General features: G+C 57.0%; 2 protein-coding genes across 3 annotated transcripts; both read left to right on the top strand.

Moving 5' to 3' along the window:
* The first annotated feature begins 52 nt into the window (after positions 1-52).
* GDPD3 (glycerophosphodiester phosphodiesterase domain containing 3) lies at positions 53-4,763 on the top strand. 2 transcript variants are annotated; one of them, XM_029051016.1, is made up of 10 exons: positions 53-1,536; positions 1,666-1,708; positions 1,875-2,010; positions 2,246-2,291; positions 2,598-2,716; positions 2,830-2,919; positions 3,377-3,510; positions 3,827-3,886; positions 3,980-4,031; positions 4,523-4,763. In XM_029051016.1, the coding sequence occupies exons 1-10, from the start codon at positions 1,398-1,400 to the stop codon at positions 4,649-4,651; spliced, it is 948 nt and encodes a 315-aa protein (XP_028906849.1). In that variant the 5' UTR covers positions 53-1,397; the 3' UTR covers positions 4,652-4,763. The 2 variants fall into 2 exon arrangements, with proteins under 2 accessions (XP_028906849.1, XP_028906841.1); XM_029051008.1 differs by having other exon boundaries at positions 53-1,708.
* Positions 4,764-13,861: 9,098 nt separating this feature from the next.
* YPEL3 (yippee like 3) lies at positions 13,862-16,333 on the top strand. The gene is made up of 6 exons (XM_029047819.2): positions 13,862-13,967; positions 14,269-14,350; positions 14,657-14,839; positions 14,958-15,001; positions 15,235-15,343; positions 15,774-16,333. The coding sequence occupies exons 3-6, from the start codon at positions 14,723-14,725 to the stop codon at positions 15,861-15,863; spliced, it is 360 nt and encodes a 119-aa protein (XP_028903652.1). The 5' UTR covers positions 13,862-13,967; positions 14,269-14,350; positions 14,657-14,722; the 3' UTR covers positions 15,864-16,333.
* Positions 16,334-17,545: the final 1,212 nt, after the last annotated feature.

The raw sequence follows: 17,545 nt of genomic DNA, 5'->3' as shown, positions 1-17,545 counted from the left end.
CCCTCTTCTGGACCACCCACCCCCCCGCCCCCGACGGTCTCTAGCTAGTGGAAACGTGGCCGTCCCCAGCGCTAATCGTGCACGCCGGGATCCCCGTTCTCGGTAAACATTTCCACCCAACTTTCTTCGCCTGATCTTTGACCTGGGCCTCGTGAGCCTCTCAAGGACTGGCTGCAGTGTTTCCCCTCCCCTACCTCTCCCAGCACCTTTGGTCAGGGGCCAGTTTGTCAATTTGCCATCTGTGGATCCTTAAAAAAAAAAAGGAGGGGTAGTGAGAAATGTGTTCTCTCGTGTTCTTGACCGTGTCCCACTAGGGGTGAGCTCACTTCCGGGCCACCGCCACGACTGAGCGAGGGATCCCGCCGCATCGGATAACGTTTGCGGGGCACAAATCTCAGTGAAGAACAACCCGTGCCGGTTCCTTGACTTCTTAATCTATGGTTTTAGTCTTTTGTTCTTAGCGTTTTTCCTCAGAAATAGCCTCAGCCCTCCTCCCCTACCCCCCGAATTTGGCTCTCTACGGCTTTGGGGGAAGTTGGCCTCTGCTCTTGGGTCTTAGAAACCCCAATCCAGGGACAACTGCTTTCTCAACTCTGGGCAGGGGAATGGGTGTCCCCTCTGCATCTCCCTCTGTCTAAGCTGGTGGCACAGGTGCAGGTAGGGGAGTTAGCTAATAATAATAATTGTGGCATTTGTAAGCGCTTGCTATGTGCCAAGCTAAGAAATGGGGTCAGGAAAGCCAGGGAGCCGGGTGGGTGCAGGACCCCCCGGGCTCTAGGAAGAAAGGGGGAGTCGTCATCTTCTCTACCCCCTCGCTTCCTGTCCAACTGGCTTGAGGGGTGACTCAGGGAGGGAGGGGTGACCCACACTCCCCCACACCCCGTGACTCTGCCCTAAGGGCAACAGAAAGGCGGCAGGGCCAGAACTTCTAAGGGAGCATCAAACTCTGATCCTGATGGTGAAGTCAAGGGTGGGAGCTGACCAGCAGGTGACACGTGCCACCCTAAGAGATCGGCGAGGACCCCCCCCCAGCCGAACGTGATGGAGAAGGGGCCCCGACAGGGCCCTAGGGTCTCCCTGCTGCTCACGGCAGAGGGGTCGGGGCCTCCGGTTGAAAAGCAGGCATTCCTTGATGTGGGGAGATCTGCGGTAGATAAGGGAGCGGTCTCCCGGGCGCTCCGTCCCCTTTGGTCCCCGGTCATCTCCACCCCCTGCTTCTGCCCCGCCGGTCGGGCTCCGCGCCAGCAGCAGGCTCGGCAGGTCCCAGGGGCGTGGCGAAGAGGCAGAGCCAGCCGGTCGCCGGTAGAGAGGGAGAGCCAGACCGGAGAGAGTCGGGGAGCCAGAGACCCTCGCCCCCTGACCCCGGAGGAGGTGGGAAGGGAAGGAGGAAGAAGGCCATGAGTTCCGTGTTCTACTACGCGCTCCCTGCCCTTGGCGGCTACGCGCTGCTCTCCCTCTGCCTCTTGCGCCGACCTCGGCTGCTCCACTCCCCGCGGGTCCCGGCCTTCTCCTGCCGCCTGGCTGCTCACCGAGGAGGTAAGTTGGGGCAGGTGGGGACTGCGGGGACCCTGGTGGAGGTGGAGACCAGAGGTGGAGGAGACCAGAGCCGGAAGAGGGGTCCTACTCACGGGGAAGGAACCCACAGCCATCCGTCCTCTCCCGCAGGCTCCGGGGAACGGATTGAAAATACTCTGGAGGCCTTTGAAAAGTGAGTCTGCCCATCTTCTTCCCACCCCAGTCATCCGTGACCTTCCCCTGCTGGCGTCACCTCTCGGCCCTTCACCCTCCCCTAGCTCATCTCCGGTCTCTTGCCCTTCCCTCCCTCAGCTAGTTGTCCACCCCTTCCTCCTTGGTGACCCCTCTGTCCCCCTCAGTGCGGAAGCCCAGCGAGCTGACCTGTTGGAGCTGGACTGTCAGCTGAGCAAAGATGGGGTGGTCATCGTCTCCCACGACTCCAACCTCCTGCGCCAGTCAGGCCTTAACGAGGATATCCGGAACCTGAACTCTGCCGTAAGGTTTCCCTTCGGTGTCGCTTCCCCTCCCCGCCCTCCGGCTTCCCCAGAGCCCGTCCCTCCAGACTCTCTGGGATCCCCCGAGAGGTCCCTCGTGGCTTCCCCAATCCCCCTCCAAACGCTCATTAAGAGATGAGTGTGGCCATGCGGGACCCCCCACCGGCCCCAGGTCCCGGTGCCCCCAGCTCCAGAGTTCCTCCTCGAGACCCTTTCCCCCCTTCTCCCCAAAACAGGAATTGCCCTTGTACAAGGAGGAGCTGGAAGTGTACTTCTCTCCGGGTGAGGAGGAAGGGGCTGGAGGGACTGGACTGGGGGACAGGAAACCCTAATAGGCTTCTCTCCCTACCCTGCCTCATCCCCCACCCTCACTGGGTTCCCATCAACCTTCACATGAGAGACCGGGGGTCGGGGGTGGCGGAGGGAGGGATCTGTCTGCTTTACCCGTGAGAGTGAGAGAGAGTGTGTGTGTGTGTTTTCGAAGTGGAGTCGAGAGGGGAGTGAGGGCCGAGAAGGCAGCGACTTCCTAGGAGGCTTGGCCACTTCTGCAAGACCCCCTTCCCTCACCCCGGTCCCGCTGCCCCGCAGGCCGGTTTTCTCGGGGAACGGATCGCCGGATGGTACGACTGGAAGAGGTTTTCCAGAGGTTCCCCCGGACGCCTGTCAGCGTGGAGGTGAAGATGGACAGTGACGACCTCATCCAAAAGGTGGGGGCGAGGGGTAGGATGCTGAGGTTTGGGGAGGCCTGGTGGGCAGGAAGCCCGGGGACCCCACCCTTGACTTGGGATCCCCACCCTTCACTCTCCCCGTCTTCCGCCAGGTGGCCGACCTGACTCGCCAGTACGGCCGCAGCCACATCACGGTCTGGGCTGCCGAAAAGAGCTGCATCATGAAGAAGTGTCGGGAGGCTGTACGGTTCTGGCCCCTAGCCACTATCCCCCGCCTCGTCCTTCTCTCCGGCCTCTCCAGTCTGTAGCCTGTCTCTTATCGTCGGCTCGCCTTAGCCTCTGGGCTCTCCCTGAGAACGTCTCCCTGCCAGATTCTTTTCCCCTGCCCCGGGACCTCCGCTCCATCCCTTTTTTCCCCCCAGCTCCTTCCCGCCTCCACAGGCTCGGACCTCCCAGTCCACCAACAGGATCGTTATTTATGGTATTTGCCAAAGACGTATAATGTGTCAAGCACTAAGTTCTGGGGTAGATACCAGTCCATCGGGTCAGACGCAGTCCCTTTCCCGCAAGGGGTTCCCAGTCTAAATAGCTCATCCCCTACAGAGCAGTGCCCTTCTCTGGGCGAACCCACGCTCTCCTCTCTCTGCCAATTCTGGGCTGGTTTTCCCCAGACGATCCTCCGGTCTTCCTCTCCCCCAGAACCCCGAAATGCCGATCTCCTTCACTGTGGGCCGAGGACTGAGGTTGCTGTTTCTCTTCTACGTGGGACTGCTGCCGTTCTGCCCCATCCCTGAGCAATTCCTGCTCTGCTTCATGCCCTCTATAATCAACAGGTAAGAGGAGGGCAGGGTAGTTGGGAGAGTGGGGAGAAGGGGAAAGTTAGCTGTGGGATGGGGTGGGAAGGAGGTCGGGGGGGAGAGCTGCCGTTCGTCCCCCCCGCCCCCGGACCCTGCTTTCTGCCCATAACTTCCCCAACGCTGATAGCCAGGGTGTCGAAAGTCTAGGGGCAGGGGACCGCTTAGAGAGTAAAGCCCCAGGGAGGGGCAGTGCTGTGGCTCTGGTTGGGGGAGAAGGATCCGGGGCATCTTCCCGTCCCTTGGCACCTCTCCATCTCTGGGCAACCCCGACCCTGTCTCTTTCTCTCACCAGGACGTATTTCCCGTTTTGTTCTCGCATGGCCAACTGGTGCGCATCAGCCTTCCTGCGCAGGTGAGAGGGCGAAAGGGTGGAGATGAGAACCCGGGGGCTATGGGCTCTTCACCCTAAATCTTCCCTCACCCCCGCAAATTCCCTCTCTCCCAGGTTGATCATGAGAAAAAGTCTGATAAGGCATCTGGAGGCCCGTGGGGTCCAGGTGAGAAATTGACTGTTCATTCATTCATTCATTGTCGTATTTATTAAGTGCTTACTGTGTGCAGAGCACTGTACTAAGCGCTTGGGAAAGTGCAATACAACAATTAACAGTGGCATTCCCTGCCCACAACGAGCTCAAAGTTTAGAGGGGGAAGACAGACATCAATACAAATCAATAAAAAAAGATATATACAAAGAGCTGGGGGTGGGGGCGGGGAAGAGCAAAAGGAGCGAGTCAGGATGACACAGATGGGAGTGGGAGATGAGGAAAAGTGAGGTTTAATCTGGGAAGGCCTCTTGGAGGAGATGGGCCTTCAGTAAGGCTTTGAAGCGGGGAGAGAGTCATTGTCGGATTTGAGGAGGGAGGCCGTCGTTCATCCAACTCCCCTCCACTTCCTCACGGCTCGCTCTTTCCCACCCACCTCCCTCCCGGTAACCTGTACCCCTCCTCCATCCAGCCTCATCCTCCCAAACCCTCTTCCTCTCTTCCAGGTCATTTTCTGGTGTCTGAATGAGGAGGCGGATTTTGAGGTGGCCTTTGGGCTTGGGGCCAGCGGGGTCATGACAGACTACCCCACCGTTCTGCGTCGTTATCTTGATAATCACTTCCCCCCTCCCTGAGACAGCTCCTGGCTCCCCTCAAGGAGATGGGGTTTCAAATCCCCCCGAAATCCGTGGGACCCCTCCCCCCCCAACACCCCCTGCCTTAGTTACTTTCAGCCCCCCGCTTCATCTGCCCCCAATAAATATATTTTTTAATGTATTCATGGCTGTTTGTCTGGGGAGGGGGAAACAGGTGTGCATTTGGTGGGGGGATGGGAGGGGGGGCTGCGAAACCGTGGGGCCAGAGCCCAGGTGCCTGAATTGAGGGTGGGAGGAAGAGGAGGAGCAGTGTAGGTGGGCCTCAGAGTCTTGGACTTCCAACTATCTGGTTCAGTCACATTCCTGACCCCAAAAGGTGGCCGCTTCCTGGTTCCACGCCCTGCTCAGCCAATTCTACCTCAGTCACCAATATAGCCCACTGAGCACCCAGCCCCCGAGCCTCCTGTCTCTCTTCCAGCCCCCGATCGTCTTCAGGTAGGGCCTCGAGGGATGCCCGAAAGGATTTCCGCCGGCCAGGGACACCCTGGGCTTCTGTGCTCCTCTCCGGTCTGAAACGGGGAGAGGAGGTGGCTGTGGGAAGAGTGGGTCCCAGCCCCTGGAGGTGAGGGTGGGAGATTCGGGATGATGTCCCCTAACCTATCGTCAGGAAGCCCCACTGCTGTTTATGTTCCTTCCAAGAGGGAGAAGGTATCAGGTGTCAGATGGCATCAGGTCAGTCAGTGGTAGTTATTGAGCACTTACTGCGTACAGAGCATCATACTACGTGCTTGGGAGAGGCCACTATAACAATAAACAGACACATTCCCTGCCCACAGTGAGCTTACAGGTGGCACTGGTGCCCTAAACCCTGGCTTAGTCAAGGTCTGAACACATCGTTCTGTGGTCAGCGATGGTGGTGTTGGGGCTTCAGTGTTCTGAGGTCCATCGAGACCGTGAGCCCGTTGGGTAGGGATTGTCCCTGTTGCCGAATTGTACTTTCCAAGCGCTTAGTACAGTGCTCGGCACAAAGTAAGCGCTCAATAAATCCGATTGAATGAATGAATGAATGCGTGAATGTGAAGTAGGACTCCTGGCAGCGAGACGTTCCTTCTCCCCGAGTTGGATCGGACGTGTAACCGAAAATCCATTTTACACTATCAAAAGTAAATGGCGTCTTTTTGCTGAGCCGTTTGATTTTGCCCTCTGAGGTGCCCGGCACTGATTTCGATTCTGCCTGCGGTATCGCTGCCCTCCCAAAGTCCCTCAGTCGTTCCATTCCGGTTTGCCACACCCTGTTGTCGTCATCGCCGTCTCCCAGCAGTCCACAGCTTTGAGACATTTCTCCTGTCCAATTTGTCTGTAGTCCCCCTGACCCTTTGACTTCTTCTCACCCCAGAGCAGGTACTCTCCAAATCCATTTTCAACCCTCCCAGAGAAGCTGGGTTCCAACGGGCAACGCTTCGTGGTCGGCAGGACCTCCTTCACTGTGCTTGTCTATGTTGCCGTTCGTCGCTCTGCTTGTAGCTGAGGAAATGGCTCAGAAAGTCGGCTGTGAATTCTGGAAGGTCCAGCTTTTGCAGGCGTATAGAAGGTGGATTACTTTAACTCCTCTGCAACCTTGGCGTTCGACTCGTGTCTTTCATTCTACTCTCACATTCTGTCACCAAATCTTCAAAATATGGCTGAAACCCGTCCTTCCCTCTCCATCCAAATTGCTACCACGTAAATCCAAGTACTTATCCTCTAACACCCTGATTACTGCATCAGCCTCCTTGCTGCCCTCCCTGCCTCCTGTCTCTCCCCACACCAGTCCATTCTTCATTCTGCCGCCCGGATCATTTACCTACAGAACTGTTCAGTCCATGTTTCCCCACGCCTCGAGAACCTCCGGGGGTTGCCTATCCACCTCTGCATTAAACAGAAATTCCTTACAGTCGGCTTTAAAGCACTCAAGCACCTTGCTCTCTCTTCCTTTACCTCTCTGCTTTCCTAGCACAACCCAGCTGGGACACTTTGCTCAACTAATGCCAAGCGACTCACTGTACCTTGATCCCGTCTATCTCCCCGCCGACCTCTCACCCACGTCCTGCCTCTGGCCTGGAACACCCTCCCTCTTCACACCTGCCAGACACTCACTCTCTCCACCTTCAAAGGTTTATTAAAAGTACAATCTCCCCAGGAGGGCTTCTCTGACTAATTCACCCCTCCCTCCGCCTCACAGCACTTATATACGCGTACCTGGAATTTATTTATTTATATTGTCTGTCTCCCCCTCTAGACTCGAAGCATCCTGTGGGCAGGGGATGTGTCTACCGACTCTCCTATTGTACTCTCCCACGTGTTTAACGCAGTGCTCCGCATACAGTAAGTGCTCGATAAATGTGATTGATTCAGTTTGATCCTAAACTTGAAGCCATGTTTCAAGGCAGACTCCCAGAGGACCAGTTGGCCTTAATTCAGGCTCTCTGTTTTTTAATTACTATTTTAATAGCATTTATTAAACGTGCAAAACACGGAACTAAATGCTAGGGTAAATAAGAAAATCATTTAAGCCGGAGCCCCTGCTCACAATGGGTTTGCAATCTAAGTGGGGGAGTGAGAGACCTAGAATAATAACAATATCATGAAAATCAAGTTAAAATACCATAATGTTATAACTATATAATGTCGTATTATATATCATAATATTTCACAAAATTATCGCTTATATATGCACATATGCGTGTATATATATGTGTGTATATATTTATATATATATACATATTTGTTAGCCATACTATGGGCTGACTGAGCACTGTCCTAAGTGCTGGGGTGGATACAGTAAAATGAGACCATCAGACTTTGTTCTCGTCCCACAGGGGCTCCCAATCTAGGTGGGGCTAGAAAAATTAAGAAAATGATAACAATGAATCCTGAACAGCATGGCCTAGTGTATACAGCACGGGCCTGGGAGTCAGAAGGACCAGGGTTCTAATCCCGGCTCTGCCACTTGTCCGTAACGTGACCCAGGGTAAATCACTTAATTTCTCTCTGCTTCAGTTCTCTCATCTGTAAAATTGGGATTAAGACTGAGTGAGCCCCATATGTCCAATCTGATTATCTTGGATCTACCCCCAGCGTTTAGTACAGTGACTGGCACATAGTAAACCCTTAATAAAGAACTTAAAAATAAACCCGAAAACCACAACCAGTAAATAATAAAGTTGACGGATCAAGATAATGTCCAAACAGATAAATATACAGTTGTTGCAAGTAGCCCTCAGTGTTCTATAGGTGACTTACAGTCCTCTAGACATTCCTAGCAGGGAATGTGTCTGCTAACTCTGCTGTCTTGTACACTCCCAAGTGCTGAGTACGATGCTCTTTACGTAGTAAGCACTCAAATACCACCGATCGATTGATTGGTTTCTGTTGTCCGGTGTTCTGGACATTGAGGTCAGCTGGTTTGGGCATCGGGGTCAACAGCCCTGGAACTCCGGCCTTTGGAGGGGCTCTGGGCCCCACCAATAAATCCACCCATCAATCGAGGGAATTTTTTGAGCACTTACTTTGCTCGGTGTACTGACCCGTAGGTCAGAGGACATGGGTTCTACTCCCACCTCTGCCACTTGCTTACTGTGGGACCTTGGGCAAGTCACTTCTCTTCTCTGTGTCTCAGTTTCCTCAACTGTAAAATGGGGATTCAACCCCCATTCTCCCTCCTATTTATTCATTCAATAGTATTTATTGAGTGCTTACTATGTGCAGAGCACCGTACTAAGTGCTTGGAATGTACAATTGGGACAATCCCTGCCCACTGACGGGCTTACAGTTTAGTCGGGGGAGACAGACAGACAGAAACAATAGCAATAAATAAAATCAAGGGGATAGACACCTCATTAACAAAATACATAGGGGACTGGGAGCCCCCATGTGGGACAGGGACTCTGTCAAAAGTGATTCTCATGTACCTACCCCAGCACTTAGAACAGTGCTTGGCACATAATAAGAGCTTAATACCATAATAATGATGATGATATTAATACGGAGTGGTTGTAAGAGTACAATATGGTCGGTTTTGTATACAGTTACTCTGCTCTTTCCTCCACCTAACCAGAATACTACTCCACCTTTATTGGCTTTCATGCCTACTGCCCGAGCCAGCCGTTTCAGACTTAAAGCTCGCTACATAGACCCATCTCTTACCCCTCATCAGTCAATCAGTTGTATTTATTGAGCGCTTACTGTGTGCAGAGCACTGTAGCACTGGGGAGAGGGCAGTATAACAGAGTTTGTAGACACTTTCCCTGCCCACAGCAAACTTACAGCACAGAGGGGGAGGCAGACATTAATAAACACAAATTAATTAAGGAAATGTACATAAGCACTACGGGACTGAGGGACGGGTGGTGAATAAAGGGAGCAAATGTAAGTATGAGGGCAATTCAGAAGAAGAGGGTGGGAGAAGAGGAAATGAGGGCTTGGTTGGAGAAGTCCTCTTGGAGGAGATGTGCTCTTAGTAAGATTTGGAAGGTGGGGAGAGTAATCTTCTGTCAGATATGAAGAGGTAGGGGGTTCCAGACCAGGGGCAGGATGTGGGTGAGATAGATGAGATCGAGGTATCATGAGTAGATTGGTGATAGGGGGGAGAAGTTTGCAGGCTGGGTTGTAGTAGGAAAACAGCAAGGTGAAGTAGGACGGGGGAAGCCGACAATGTTTTAAAGCCGAAGGGACGGAGCTTCGGTTCGATGCAGGGGTGGATGGACAACCGCTGGAGGCTCTGGAGGAGAGGAGCGGCGATGACCTCGCCGCCTAGTTCATCAATAAAATTGAAACCATTAAGCATGCTCATCTGAGAACTTCCACTGCTGGGCTCTGCTCCCTTCCTCCTCCTGCACCTTCTCGGACCTTCCAGTACTTCCCAGCCGTACCCCAAGAGGCGTTCTCCCACCCGCCTCTCCAAATCTTCCACCTGTGTCTCCAGTTAATTTCCTTTCACCTATCAGAATAATTGCCCCCCACACCTTCTTCCTTTCCTGACCACGATCTTCAACTGCTCACTCTCTAACGGCTCCTCCCCCACTGCTTTCAAACACGTTTCTGTATCCCCCAGACTAAAATAACCCCTCCCACCACAGCTCCCTCCAGTTATCACCTCATCTCCTGCCTACCCTACCTCCAAACCCCTTGTGTGTGTTTACCCACTTCCTTTCCTCTAACCCCTGGCCCTGACCCCTGGCAATCCGGCTTCTACCCCCTGCACTCCAGCAAAACTGCCCTAAGGTCACCGATGATGCCCTTCTGGCCATATAAAACGGCCTCTACTCTATCCTAAACCTCTTAGAGCTCTCAGTTGCCTTCGGCACCTTGGACCCCCCCCCCTTCTAGAAACATTATCTAACCTCGGCTTCACTGCCGCTGTGCTCTCCTGGTTCTTCTCCTACCTCTCTCAGCTTCTGTTGTAGGCTCCTCCCCTGCCTCCCAACCCTCAGATGTGGGGGTCCCTCAAGGTTCAGTTCTGGGTCCCCAGCTATTCTTCATCTACACCCACTCCCTTGGAGAGCTCATCTGCTCCCCCGGTTTCAACTACCACCTCTTCGTGGATGACTCCCAAATCTACTCCCCGTCCCAGACCTCTCTCCTTCTCTGCAGTCTCACTTTTCCTTCTGCCTTCAGGACGTCTCTATTTGGATGTCCCACCAACACCTCAAACTTAACGTGTCTAAAAGAGAACTCATCTTCCCACCCAAATCCTCTCCTCCCACTGATTTACCCATCACTGAAAACACCACCACCATCCTCCCTGGCTTACAAGCCTGTAACCTTGGCATTATGTATCCTTGAGTCATCTCTCTCATTAAAACTGCATATTTAGTCACCAAATCCTGTTGGTTCTTTCTACATCTCTAGACTCCACCCTCTCCTCTCCATCCAAACTGCTGTCACGCTGATCCAAGCCCTCACATCCCACCTCGATTATTAAATCAGCCTCCTCACCGACCTCGCCTCCTCACCCACCTCCCTCTCTCCCGTCCCTGCCCTTTCCAGTCCGTACTTCACTTCAAGCCTTCAAAGCGTGGCTCGGTGGAAAGAGCCCGGGCTTGGGAGTCAGAGGTCACGGGTTCTAATCCCGGCTCCGCCGCTTGCCAGCTGTGTGACTTGGGGCAAGTCACTTCCCTTCTCTGGGCCTCAGTTACCTCATCTGTAAAATGGGGATGAAGACTGTGAGCCCCACGTGGGACAACCTGATCACTTTGTATCCCCCCCAGTGTTTAGAACAGTGCTTCGCATATAGTAAGCGCTTAACAAATGCCATCATTATTATTTATTATTATTCAAAGTTCTAACAAAATCATCTCTCTTCCAAGAGATCTTCCGTGACTAATATCTCATTTTCCCTAGTTGCCCTCCCTTCTGCTTCATCAGTGCACTCGGGTCCGTACCCCTTAAGCACCCCAGCCCTGTAGCGTATAGATCTTATTTACTGAGCGCCTTCTGTGTGCAGTGCGCTATATTAAGCAACTGGGAGAGTCCAATATAGCAGAATTGGTAGGCAGGTTCTCTGCCCACCAAGAGCTTACAGTCTAGAGCGGGAGACATCCTTCCGTACAGCTCCTGATACTCCGCTGCTTCCCCTATCTGTAATTTAGTTTAATGTCTGTCTCCCCCCCAGGACCGTAAACTCTGCCGGGCCAGGAATCATGTCTGCCGACTCTACTGAATCGTTCTCCCCCCAAGTACTTCGTCCAATGTCCATACAGTGGGTGTTCAAATACCATCGATTGATTGATTTATTGATTGATCGAGATGATCCCTGCCCCGAAGGAGCTTCGGGGTTCCTGCTCAGCCCGGGCCCAGCGGTGGAGCTCGGGAGATTAGACGGCACTTGGAGAGGGCAGTCACCAGGACCTGGACCTCTCTGAACCCCCGGCCCCTAACTACGAGCAGCCTCCACCTTCTGTAGGGCAGGGAGGGAGGCTTCCGTCTGCCCTCCACCCCTGGGGGGTGAAGGTGAGGGCAGAGGTGGAGATTTCATCCCCACAATGTTGGGTGGCAGGAAGGAGGCTGGAGTATCTGTGTATGGTGGAGAGTGGTCGCAGGGGGACTCTGAAGCCCCACGGGGGTTTTAACCGAGTGAGGCTCAGCCTCCGCACAACCTCTGTTCCTCTGGGGAGGAAGGAGGCTTCACTCCTGCACCTCCGGGGCAGGGGCAGAAGGGAGGTGGGTCTGGGAGACGGGCAGACCCGAGGTCTCTTTGCACCTAGCATCCGGTGTCCGGCCGGAGAAGGGGGTGTTGGGGGCAGAAAGAACTACAGTGACGGGTTTCTGCCCCGCATTGCTGACGAAGATCTTGGGTCAGTTGTATTTAGTGAGCTCTTGCGCACCTAGGCGTGGGACCTGGGTTCTAGGAGTAGCGCGGGAGGGCTCCGCTCGACTCTGGGACAGACACCCGCTCTTCCGAGCAACCAGAATCGGAACTTGCAAGCAGGCTTCCTTCCCTGCCTCTTGACGCCTAGATGGACAAACCCCAACTCGGGCTCTGAGGTATTCAAGCGCCGTCTGCCTTTCACCGGAGCCCAGGCTGGGAGTTTAGTCATCGCTGCACAGGACGAGGCTCATTTCCTCCCTTTCATTTCCCCCCTACCCAAGCTCTACAGGGAGGGGAGCTCGGGACGTCGGGGTCCCGCTCCTCTCTTTCCGTGGTTACGAAAGAGAGTGTTTATGCGTCTGGGCCCTCCCCCCTCCCTCCATCAAGTTTAAGGCGTCCCTTCAAGAAAAAAGGGGAAGAAAGGCATGAGGTTCCACTGGGCGGACCCCTCGGTCTCCTCAGAGAAGCAGCGGGCTTAGAGGAAAGAGCCGGGGTGGGGAGTCAGAGGTCGTGGGTTCTAATCCCCGCTCCGCCACTTGCCAGCTGTGTGACCGTGGGCAAGTCACTTCACTTCATTGTGCCTCAGTTCCCTCATCTGTAAAATGGGGATGAAGACTGTGAGCCCCACATGGGACAACCTGATGACCCTGTATCTCCCCCAGCGCTTAGAACAGTGCTACTGTGCATAGTAAGCACTTAACAAATACTAACATTATGATTATTCTAATCCCCGCTCCGCCACTTGTCTGCTGTGTGACTTTGGACAAGTCACTTAACCTCTCCGTGCCTCAGTTCCCTCATCTGTAAAAAAATGGGGATGAAGACTGCGAGCCCCACGTGGGACAACCTGATGACCTTGCATCTCCCCCAGTGCTTAGAACAGCGCATGGGACATAGCAAGCGCTTAACAAATACCATCATCGTCATCACAGGCTGGGGCCCGGGCCTATCATTCATTCATTCATTCATTCAATGGTCTTTATCGAGGGCCGACCGTGCGCGGACCACTGGACTGAGCGCTTGGAACGGACGAGTGGGTGACAGAGAGACCACCCCGGCCCAACGACGGGCCCAGAGGGGGAGGCAGGAAACAAAACAAGTGTCGGGCGTCGATGCCCTGAAGAGAAATGGAGCCGTAGATGGACAGAGAAGCGGCGTGGCTCGGTGGAAAGAGCCCGGGCTTGGGAGTCAGAGGTCATGGGTTCGAATCCCTGCTCTGCCACTTAATAATGTTGGTATTTGTTAAGCGCTTACTATGTGCAGAGCACTGTTCTAAGCGCTGGGGGTAGATACAGGGGAATCAGGTTGCCCCACGTGAGGCTCACAGTTAATCCCCATTTTCCAGAGGAGGGAACTGAGGCCCAGAGAAGTGAAGTGACTGGCCCACAGTCACCCAGCTGACAAGTGGCAGAGCCGGGAGTCGAACTCATGACCTCCGACTCCGAAGCCCGGGCTCTTTTCTGGGTGACTGTGGGCGAGTCACTTCACTTCCCTGGGCCTCAGTGGCCTCATCTGTCAAATGGGGATTAACCGTGAGCCTCCCGTGGGACCACCCGATGACCCTGGATCTCCCCCAGCGCTTAGGACAGTGCTCTGCACAGAGTAAGCGCTCCACAAATTCCAACATTATTATTATTACAGACACTGTAAATAAATAGAGCAGTAAATAATCTGTAGAGAGGCAGGCGAGCGGCCTTTGTGTGGGACGAGGCCGCGGCCCCGCCTCCGCCTCCGCCGCATTTCCGGAGGGGGCGGGGCGCGCGGGGCGGGGCGGGCGCGCGCGGGGGCGGCGGGGACGCGCGCGGGGGGGCGCGCCCGGAAGCGTGACGCGACCCCGTCATTTGCATAGGGCGCGCGGATTGGGCGCGGCGGCGTCCGGGGCCGGCAGGGGGCGCCCCCGCGGCGGAGCGGCCGGGCTCGGTGTAAACAAGTCGCGGCGGCCGAGCCGGGCGGGGGGAGGGGGCGGGGGCAGCCCCGAAACTCGAACCCCGAACCCCGACACCCGAGGTGAGCCCCCTCCCCGTCCCCGTCCCCGTCCCGCGCATGCGTTCCCCCGCCAGGCCGAGCCCCGAGGCGCCCCCCCTCCCCCCCCCCCCCGCCGCACCCGCAAACGCGCTTTGCGGGGCCGGAGCTTGACCCTCCGCGAAGCGCTCCGCGCCCCCCGGCACTGTCCTTTTAAAAGACTGCCCAGCCCCGGGGCCCGCGGGCACCCCAAAATCCCTGCGCCCCCCAGACCTCCCCACCCCCAATCCCTGGGTGCCCCCCCCATCCCCCATCCCCCATCCCCCATCGCCCACCTTCCCTCCAGCTCCCCGAAACTCACGGTCCGGAGCAGCCCCGGGGCGGCCCGAGCCAAAGGAGCCGGCGCTGGAGTTGTCTCTGTTGGGAAGGTGAGTCGACGCCCCTCCCCCGGCCTCAGTTTCCCCCCGGGACGCAACAGGAGGCCTCCGTTTCGGAGCCCCCCCCGGGGGCGCCGGGCCCCCTGTCCGTCCCTCCCCGCACAGACCCGGGCCCCCCCGGCCCCCCCCCCCCCGACTCCCACGCAGGGTCCGAGCTGGCCCGGGGGCGAGGGACGGTAGCCAAGGATGACCCTGGGTTTTCGTCCGGTCCCCCCCGGCCGGGGAGAGGCCGCAGGTGAGACTGGCAGGGAAGAGGAGAGGGGCCGGGCCGTCCCGACCCCGGCTCGTGTCCCTCAGGCTCTGGGCTCCCTCTGTTCCCCGCGGTCCCCCGGCCGGGTGGGGCCGTCGCCCCCGGCCCCCACCATGGTGCGGATCTCCAAGCCCAAGACCTTCCAGGCCTATCTGGACGACTGTCACCGGAGGTATAGCTGCGCCCACTGCCGAGCACATCTGGCTAACCACGATGACCTCATCTCCAAGGTAGCCCGCGCCAAGGAAGCGCCCGGCCACCCGGCGGGAGAGGGGGAGCGCCCGGCGCCCTTGGGCTCCCCCGCCCTCCGGATCTCACCCTCTTCCTCTCCCCCGCTTTCCTCCCCAGTCCTTCCAGGGCAGCCAGGGCCGGGCCTACCTCTTCAACTCCGTGTGAGTATCGACCGGGCCCTTTCGCCTCCTCCCCCTCCGGACACGCCGGGGGGACCGGAGGCCATCGTGGACGGGAGACCCCGGGACCTCGCCCCCGACCCCGCCTCCCCGAGCCCGCCGTCCGTCCGGCCGTCCCCCGGGCCGCCCGAGGGCTCGCGGGGCCCGGCGACCCCGGGGTCGCGGCGGGGGTCGGCGACGCCTCGCGGCCTCACGACCCCTCGCCGGCCCGACAGGGTGAACGTGGGATGCGGGCCGGCGGAAGAAAGGGTGCTGCTCACCGGGCTCCATGCCGTAGCCGACATCCACTGTGAGAACTGCAAGACCACACTGGGCTGGAAATACGTGAGTCTGTCCTCTCCCTCCGCCCGGCGCCCGTCCCCCCGCGGGGGTCTCGGTCGGTCGGCCGTATTTATCGAGCGCTTAGCGCGTGCGGGGCCTGGGAGGGTACGGGGCGACGATAAACAGACGCGGTCCCCGCCCACGGTGAGTTTCCTCCCTCTCCCCGCTCCGGGCCCTCGGGTGACCCCCAAACCACTCCGTCCCCAAACCGGTCAGCTCGTGAGCTTCCCGGCCCCTCCGGCTTGCCCGTTCGAGGAGCCCAAGCCGATCCCCCTCCGTCCCCCTCGGCGGACCGACCGGCCGCTGGCCTCCCTGCTTCCCGAACCTCCCGGCGGGCCTCTCCCCCGCCGGGTCCGTCCCCCCCGTCGGCCTCGTTGCCGGTTGGAGAGCGGAGAGGCTCCGACTCCCCTCTCCCCGTTCTCTTCCTTTGCAGGAACAGGCCTTCGAGAGCAGCCAGAAGTATAAGGAGGGGAAGTACATCATCGAGCTCAACCACATGATCAAGGACAATGGCTGGGATTGAACTCCGCTTCCCATTCTCTGATTCCCAACCTAACTTCCCTCCTCCCACCCCAGCTGGGCTGCAGTGGGAAACGTGATGGGGGGGCTGGGAAGGGAGGGTGGGGGAGTGGGAGGGTTTGCCAGCCCCTTTCTCTTTGCCCCCCCCCCCGGGGCGCTGAGTAGAGGGAAATCTTCCGGTGGGCCTGCTACTACGGGGGAAACCTCCTGGCCGTTGTACATATATTTTATTGCATGCACTGTGACCTAGCAGGGAGGGGAGATGAGTCCCTCCCCCACTTGATCTGGCTGGTTTGGATCTCATTTTTAACCTCTTCCCGGACTTCACCTGTAGATGAGTTTCCGTGTACATAATTCCCGATCCTTGCCGTGTTCCCCGTGCCCCACCACGCCCCACCCCTCCATCGTCGCTTTCTCTCCATCCCTTGATATGTAGCGTCTGTAAATAATAATAATAAAAAACTGTGAAACCTCCAGGCCCATTTTGACTCCGGGGAGCGGGAACGGGCAGGTTCTACGGACTCCCAGGGCAACCCGCCTGGCCTACCCAGCCCCCACGACGTACTCTAGAGATTTCGTGCTCCCAGTTCCGGTCTCGCTGTTCCCCACTGCCCACGGGTTTCGCCTTAGGTGTCCCGGCCTCTTCAACCTGCTGAATCGAGCCCTAATCTATCTGTTCCACCCTCAGTGGGAGCTGGTTGATACCAAATCAGAAAACCTCAGCCCGCTGCTCCCTATAGGCTGCATAAAAGCGTGTGAGAAGCAGCTTGGCTTAGAAGCTAGAGCACAGGCCTGGGAGCCAGGAGGACCTGGGTTCTAATCCCAGCTCCGCCGCCCGTCTTCCGCGTGACCCCGGGCAAGTCACTTCACTTCTCTGGTCCTCAATTCCCTCATCTGTAAAATGGGGATTAAGAGCGTGAGCCCCGTGTGGGACAGGGACTGCGTCCAACCCGATTGACTTGTATTTACCCCGGCGCTTAGTACGGCGCTTGGCCCGTAGTAAGAGCTCGACAAGTTACCGTAATCATTACAGGGGCTTGGGGCTCCCTCGGGCCACCTCCTCGTGGCAGGAAGGCTACTAAGAAGGCTCCGTCCCTGGGAAGATTCACTGTCCCTGACCCCGGCTCGCTCGCTCGATCTCCAACTTTCAAATCACCCGCCCCTAGAAGGTGTCCCTCCCTGCCAGGGGGTCGTGGCCAAGGCAAGGGGGGGGGGGGGGCGATGGGCAGCCCGTGGGCCCGTCTTAAACTACAGATCCCGGCAGCCACCACTCCAGAACGTCCGCCTCCGTTCAGAGCTATCCGTCGGACTTCCCAGACGCGGTCCCAGAGAGAGACGACGACGAGACCCCGGATGGGAAGCGCCAAGTCCGACCGCCCACGGCGTTGCGATCGGTCCTGTGGGAAGGGGTGTCGCACATGCTGCGTCTGGGGAAACGTGGACCTCAGTCAATCGATCGGAAGCCTCTACCGAGCGCCGACCGGGTGCGGAGCACCGTACCAAGCGCTCGGGAGAGCACGGTACAGTCGGTAGACACGACCCTCTTTTTTTAACGGTATTCGTTAAGCCCTTACTAAGTGTCAAACACTATTCTAAGTGCTGGGGTAGGTACGGGTTAATCACCCGTCCCCGTCCCACATGAGGCTCACAGTCTAAGGAGGAGGGAGAACAGGTGTCGGATCCCCA

The sequence above is a fragment of the Ornithorhynchus anatinus genome, chromosome 2 (genome assembly GCF_004115215.2).
Source record: "Ornithorhynchus anatinus isolate Pmale09 chromosome 2, mOrnAna1.pri.v4, whole genome shotgun sequence".
Classification (NCBI taxonomy): Eukaryota; Metazoa; Chordata; class Mammalia; order Monotremata; family Ornithorhynchidae; genus Ornithorhynchus; species Ornithorhynchus anatinus.
This window is presented reverse-complemented; position numbering and strand designations above follow the sequence as displayed.

Bases quoted from the DNA above. Each gene is read 5' to 3' on its own strand.
- GDPD3 (XM_029051008.1), top strand. From the start codon at position 1,398: ATGAGTTCCGTGTTCTACTACGCGCTCCCTGCCCTTGGCGGCTACGCG. The intron at 3,511-3,826 runs GTAAGAGGAGGG...TTCTCTCACCAG, and splicing joins ATGCCCTCTATAATCAACAG to GACGTATTTCCCGTTTTGTT. The intron at 4,032-4,522 runs GTGAGAAATTGA...CCTCTCTTCCAG, and splicing joins TGGAGGCCCGTGGGGTCCAG to GTCATTTTCTGGTGTCTGAA.
- YPEL3 (XM_029047819.2), top strand. From the start codon at position 14,723: ATGGTGCGGATCTCCAAGCCCAAGACCTTCCAGGCCTATCTGGACGAC. The intron at 14,840-14,957 runs GTAGCCCGCGCC...TTTCCTCCCCAG, and splicing joins ACGATGACCTCATCTCCAAG to TCCTTCCAGGGCAGCCAGGG. The intron at 15,002-15,234 runs GTGAGTATCGAC...CCGGCCCGACAG, and splicing joins GCCTACCTCTTCAACTCCGT to GGTGAACGTGGGATGCGGGC.